Here is a 7,226-nt window from a genome sequence, read left to right on the forward strand (position 1 = left end):
TACTTTGCAGAAAGAGGGCATTCATTCTTCTAATCGAGACTTACCGTCCATTACTGATACATTCATTTACATTCTCCCAGAGGACGAACAGATTAAAAACTAAACACCTGACATATCTGTCGTGTAAATCCGTTAACTTAAGGGTTGGAGACGAAACGCAGAAGAGAAATGACTAAATTGCCATAACAACGTCCTCCAATTGTATGAATGCATTTATTTATTTTTAGTGTAGAAAAGAAAATCATATGCTTTTGAGGTGAGCATGGTATCAACACGTTTAACTAAATGTATTTTTGTCACTCCAATAAAACTTAAACATGAATATTAAATGAGAATATTTCTAAATCAGGATATTTTCCAAACACAGATATTGTTCATGGCTGAGATTTTTAACTAGTTTAATGCACACATCTTAATCTAATTAGTTGAGAGTAGCTGCATTTTATAGAACTTTTCAGACATAGTGGACATACATAGTTTAGCCCATGTGAGCTATTTGAGTCAGTTTGTTTAAATCTATTACATTTTTATGTGACTATATTCTGGAAATGCTATGGTTTTGATACTTACAATAGAAAAAATAAAGAAAATAAACAAGTATCTTATTAAAATGAAAACTTAAACAGTAAAGACACTAAAGACACCAACGTGTCATAGCCTACTACACAGGCAAAGTGGATTAAGAGAGGGGCAGTGTTAATAGGTTTACAGTGACAGATGCAAAATAGCTTTTAGAGAAAGACAACAGCCTTTTACTTTTTAAACAATTGTGATTTTAAAGTAACACAGAATAAAGTGTTTTTTTGTCCTGTAGAAAGAAAATATATGCTTTAAAAATTATTTAACCAGTAATTGAAAAGCTCTTGCGGACGTCCATCATTTGAGGATTTAGCCCGATTTAAAAAATCTCAACATTGGTGTCAGACCACCTCAGAATAGAGTTTACTTTTTACAAAAATGTACTCATAATTAGGGGTGGGAACCTCTGGGTACCTCACGATACAATACGCGATACAAAGCTCACGATAATGATTATCTTACAATATGACGATACAACGATTATCAATATATTGGTCAGAAATCAATCTACGATACTCTATGACATAACAAAAAAAAAGATTAAGTGAAAAAATACAATTTTTATTTTATATCTCTGAAAGACAATAAATTTAAAAAGTGTCCTATAAGCAGTGACACTATTTTAGTGCAACATTTCTGTAAATAAGTGTCAACATATCAATGTAAATTAATGAATGTCTCCAATAGTGCTTTCTGTAAACAAAAAATATGGTCTTTCTTACCAGTGACACCATCATAGAGCAATATTCCAGTAAACAATATATTGGTTAATTCAACAAACAGTGACAAATTATTTTGTGAAGACATACCTGCACATTTTAGTGAAAAAGCAGAAAAGGTCTTGGGAAAAAAAAAAAAAAAAAATCGATACTTAGCGGGAGCATATCGATAATCGATCGTGCGGAAAAATATCGCGATATATCGTCGCATCGAGATATCGTCACACTCCTACTCATAATTACAAAAAATTACAATAATTAGCATATTCTATAATATATTAGTAGTAAGCAGACTTTAATAGATACACAATGACACATCTCTTATCAAATATATTGTTGGCCCTAACTTTTCTAAGAATTCATAGGATGGGACGTTGTCAACTCTTAAGTCTGTCAATAACAGACATCTTTGTTCTTTCTATATAACACAGTCTTTGACTGCCCAATATCACTGAAATAAGCAAAACCAAATACAACTGACAAAATGCTGCAAAATGAATTTCAACCATTGTTGATCAGGACGTGAGACCTGCTTTATCATCACTGAGGACCTGATCGATGCTCAAACAATAGCACACAAACTGTTAATATCATACTGCTGCTTCATCAGGAGGAGAAATCCTGTATTTATCCGTTGTTCTCCATTAAAGTACAGAGAAACATGATCCAGGGAGTGGTGAGGGTCCCTAAGAAGCAGCCCTGAAGAGCTTCACAGCTCTTGTTGCGTCTAGAAGGAAGAAAACCCTAAAACACCAACAACAACCTGTCAACGCCCGAAGGTCAGTGCTTTAGTACAGTAGTTTTCAACTTTGGGGTCATGAATCCAGGTGAAGTTTCAATGGGTTGCCCTGAAATATCTAGTACCGATAATTGATCAAAGACATAAATAAATAAAAAAGAATTACTGATTTTTTATATATATATATCATTTTTCTAATTAAAACAAGACACAATCTTAAACAACTTTATTCTGTACTGTGACTTTCTCAAACATAAATCTAGTTCAATTAAAATACAGTACAGAGTTCCTACAACTTCAGTCAAATTACATTCAAGACTTTTTAAGACTTTTTGTTGCCATCTGAAATTAAATTTAACACCAACTTCACAGTAAACACAATTGGGGGGGAAAAAAAGCCACATTACAGTACATAGGGTTAGGTTACATTTTTTTCAATGTCTAGTGCAGACGTGCAACTGGCGGCCCCCAATGTAAACGTGCAAAAATACACAAAATGACAGTAAAATACACAAATAAAACAGAATAAAATAATCAAAATCACTCTAAAAACCATTAAGAACAATCAATTTTTCAACAGGCAATTTTTGGTAAATGTATATTTTCTTATGTTGTTGAAAGTCCTGCTGCAACCACGTCACTGTTCTGTAGTTGGTTCCGCTGGCGTGAATGCACAACGTTATGGTAAATTATACATTCTTTTTTTTTTTTTTTTTTTTTTTAAATGTGAGACTAATTACAATCATAAAATCATACTTATGTGTTAAAATTTAAGACTTTTGAAACATTGATTTAAGACATTTTAATGACAATTAAGGCCCCATTTTGAAAAAATTTTATTTAATGCTTTTTAAGATTTTGTAAGGATCTGCGGGAACCCTGTAGTATAAAAATATCTGAGCTGGCACAACTTGTCACTAATCCTGGCTACTCTGTATTTGTAACACACACAATATATAACAAACTAATTCTAGGGTGGAAGAAAAAAAAATCAAATATCAAAATGGGGTCAAACTATACACAAACAATAACTTCGACTGATCAGTGGAATACTGTATGTAATGTAGATGACTTTTTCTATCCCACATAGTTTTTGGGTTATTATGTTGTTTCTGAATTCATTATATAGTGATAAAATTACAATGTTTCTTCTGTTTTCACCCTTTGATTCAAATCTGAGAATATTAGAGTAAAAAAGACACTTTCGATAGGATCTACTTACTTACATAAACAGTTAAACATACATGTCTTTAGTAGGACAATGTTTACCTTCTTCACACTGTAGCGTCTACTAGAATGGGCATTTTGACATTACACATTTCTGCCTCATAACTGATATATATATATATATATATCGTTTATTTCATTCAAGATATGAAAATGTATTTATTTCTTCTCCACATAGAAAAAAAAAAGAATACGATGAATGAAAAGGAGCAGTAAAACTTATAACATCTGCCCCCTCCATAAAAAAAATTACATTACACAAAGGCAAACTACAAAGATTATATTATTACAAAATTAAAAATTATTTCATGACTTGAATTATATCAAAGAGGAAGGTTAATAAAAAAAAAAAAAAAAAAAAAAAACTTGGTATATTAGCAAGTTAGCAACCACTACAAAGAAAAGCATTTCAAGCTCATTTCAAAATATTTCATGTCATCTTATAAAATGAGTTCTACTTACATTAACCATTGGCAGATATTAACAATAAATGAAAATATGTTTGGTAATCAAAATGTATTTATTTATTGTCCAATAATATTCATGTATATCTAAAATCTTATAAATCTTGATGTACACAGACACATTCCAGAGGTTTAAGTCACTGCTTAGTGTTTTGATTAGTTGTTAGATTTACACTTTTTTTAAAAAAAAATGTTTTTTGTTATATTTTATGGTGCCCAATATAACATACACCAGTAAAACACATTAGCAAAATGTCTTCATACCACTTTATTTCAGTGCTAAAGCGGAACAATCATCTGCAGGATTGTTATATGTTTTGCTAAGCAGAACAAATTGAGTTTAAAGAGGGCTTTACTTTGCTATGACGGTTGGGTGAAGCTGTGCTAGCCTGTGATTAGCTACGTTAGCGTCGGTCGCCATGGTAACAGAAAAGACGTCGCTGTGTCAGCAGCAACACAAACCACCAAGCACATACCTCACCGACCGTATAACAGTAAAATAAACAAATGTCAATGTCGGTATACCGCACCACATGGTCCGCCCGGGTCTATTTGTATTTGTCTCACCTTACCACACGCTCCGTCTCCAATCACTACAATTTTCAGCTGCCTGTCCTGGCTGTCCTCCTCCGAGTCCGACATGACGACCGTGAAATGGGCTTCGACGACCGAGTCAGCGCTGGAAAGCTTAAACACCAGGAAACAATCCACGGGTTGCTGAATGAGAAAATCAGGCTAATCACTGATGGATTAAACGGATGTCGAGTGGACATGTAGCCGCCATTTTGACTCCAGTCACGGTAGCTCGAGCTCCGCTTGGCCTGGTCCACTCTCACACTACAGGGGTGACTATGGTTAGGTATTCGGTTAGGTATTGGGGGTGGGGCGTAGAACGAAATATTATTAGTATGATGAGCTATTAGGTAACTACATTTAAAAAGTATGTCTGTAAACAGTATTGAAAAGCATGTATTTTTCTTTATGAGGACAAAACTGAACCTCAGACCTGGAGCTATGGTTGAGTCCATTATGTGACGAGCAGCTGTTGTCATGGTAACTGAGGTCAAATTATAAGCGTAAAGATGTACAGTCGATCTGATCACTTTTTTTTCTTGATTTATCATTGTTTTTGATCATTTTTAAACATTATGCTTCCTGTTAGAGGTGTGAAAGTTAGTTTTCTGTCAACACAAAGACCTTCGTCAATTAAATAAAAACATATAACGATGCTCTGTGAATGAGACTTCATCACAATGTGATTAAATGATCTGAGGGCCACATTATCAACATTCATGTCAGTATTTTGAAAAATAACAAAAAATATAAATAATAAAAGTATAAGAACAAACGTTTTGTGGTTTGTATATATAGCTTGTTCATAGGTTGTGTCTTTTGGAGTTATTCTGTGTATTTTTGGTGGTTTTCTGTGTATTCTCCTGTGATGTATGTTTTTCAAAATCATTTTGTGTATTTCTATTGTAGTTTTGTATTTTATTGAAGTCATTTATGGGTTTTGTCGCCATTTCATGCATTTCTATGACCATTTAGTTTCTTTTTTGAAGATTACTTTATGGTCATACATAGTGAGGCATACATGACATTCTTCCTGTCATTTTGTGTATTTTTAATTGTGTGTGTGTGTGTGTGTGTGTGTGTGTGTGTGTGTGTGTGTGTGTGTGTGTGTGTGTGTGTGTGTGCGTGCGTGCGTGCGTGTGTGCGTGTGTGCGTGTGTGTGTGTGTGTGTGTGCGTGTGTGTGTGTGTGTGTGTGTGTGTGTTTCTCTGTGTTCTCCTGTGATTTTAGTTTTTAAACTTATTTTGTGTATTACTATACGATTTTTGTGTTTTATTGGAGTTATTTGTGGGTTGTTGTTGCCATGTTGTGTGTTTTGTGCCATGTTGATGATGTTATGCATTTCCATTGTCATTTAGTTCCTTTTTGAAGATTACTTTATGGTCATATAATGATGTACATGACATTCTTCATCTGTGTTTCTGTCACCTGTTTATTGTTGTGTGTTACTGGAATTATTTTGTGTGTTTTATATGTTATTTAGAGTAATTTGTTTATTTTTACTGTAGTTCTGTGTGTAATCAGAGTCATTATGTGCAAGTTTTGTTGCCATTTTGTGTGTTTCTAGAGTTATTTTGCTTTATTTTTTTTCAAGCCAGTTTATGCATTTGTATTGTCATTTAGTTTATTTATTTATTTATTTATTTTAAGGTTATTTTGTCACAAATACGGTGAAATGCCATACATTAAATTCTTTGTGTGTTCTTGGAGCAATTCTGTATGTTTTGTTGCCAGTTTGGCTGTTATTGGAATCATTTTTGGTATTTTGTGTCTTTTTGGAGTATCTGTGTGCCTTTTTGTTTTCATTTTGTGTATTTTCCTGTCATTTCTGTATGTTTTTAGATTTATTCTGTGCATTTGCTCAGCTTGCTTATAAGAATAAGTGTTGTCATGGTAACGTAAAAGTTTACCGTGATTATCTTAGCTACAGATTAAGTCCCTTTGCCATTCTCTTTCTAGCTTTCTTGTAATTAAATTACTTTAATATCATTTAAATAAAATAAGTAAATACATAAAAATATATACAGGCGACTGTGGATCTGGTGTAGAGGGGTCATCTTCTGATTGAGAGGTTTGGGGTTTGATTCCTGGTCTATGTGTCGAAATGTCCTTAAAATGAAGTGTCCAAACCTTGAAGAATGATGAGAGGATGTAAAGTCTGATATAAGATTAGGTAATCTTTTTTTGTTTAGTGTGACAACACCTTTGGAGTATGTAACACCTTTCAAACATCCACTTTTTTATTTACTGGTAATTCTTGGAGAAGTTTTCCCTCAAGGTGCTGCATGTAACCACTTACTGACGTAACGATACAGCTGTGGAGACATGTCATTTTACAGCTGCAAAGAATGATGAAATGTGACCAATATTATTCCCAAATAGTACCTGCCAAATAAACTGGGTGTGGTGTATATAGAGACAATATAGTCATTCAAAAAAAAGCAATTTTTTTTTTTTTTTTTGTAAATCATACTTTGCTCTTTAGTATTTATTTGTAATTCTTGGTAAAGCATTGCCTGTAGCAGTTTGTGCATTCCTCCATTAAATGTTACATTTAAATGATAAAGTCATTACTATTGTGACTGACAGTTTATCAACACATAAACCTTTGTAATTAATAAGAACAAAAGTTTTCTTGTAATGTGTTTTTGTGAAAAGAATATAAATGAATGGGTGAAAGGAAACTGCACTTACAACAAATAAAATAATAATAATAATAATAATAATAATAATAATAATAATAATAATAATAATAATAATAATAATAATAATAATAATAATAATAATAATAATAACCATTCCAGAAATCTTAGCGCAAAGCAAACTTTAAAAGAATGGGTTTTTGTTTCCAGTCCAGACTCTTTTCTTTGACCTGGTTTGCACCATTATTGATTAGCTTTAAATACTCCAAAAAAGGATGTGTTCA

General features: G+C 32.7%; 1 protein-coding gene across 2 annotated transcripts in view; it reads right to left on the reverse strand.

The window, feature by feature from the left end:
• rab28 (RAB28, member RAS oncogene family) overlaps positions 1-4,558 on the reverse strand; it is a 38,676-nt gene extending 34,118 nt beyond the window's left edge. For both annotated transcript variants that reach the window (XM_028460541.1, XM_028460540.1), the window contains exon 1: positions 4,296-4,558. In XM_028460541.1, the coding sequence (XP_028316342.1) occupies positions 4,296-4,370 (75 nt within the window). In that variant the 5' untranslated portion in view covers positions 4,371-4,558. The remainder of the gene's footprint in view (positions 1-4,295) is intronic.
• Between the last annotated feature and the right edge of the window lie 2,668 nt (positions 4,559-7,226).

The sequence above is a fragment of the Gouania willdenowi genome, chromosome 10 (genome assembly GCF_900634775.1).
Source record: "Gouania willdenowi chromosome 10, fGouWil2.1, whole genome shotgun sequence".
Lineage (NCBI taxonomy): Eukaryota > Metazoa > Chordata > Actinopteri > Blenniiformes > Gobiesocidae > Gouania > Gouania willdenowi.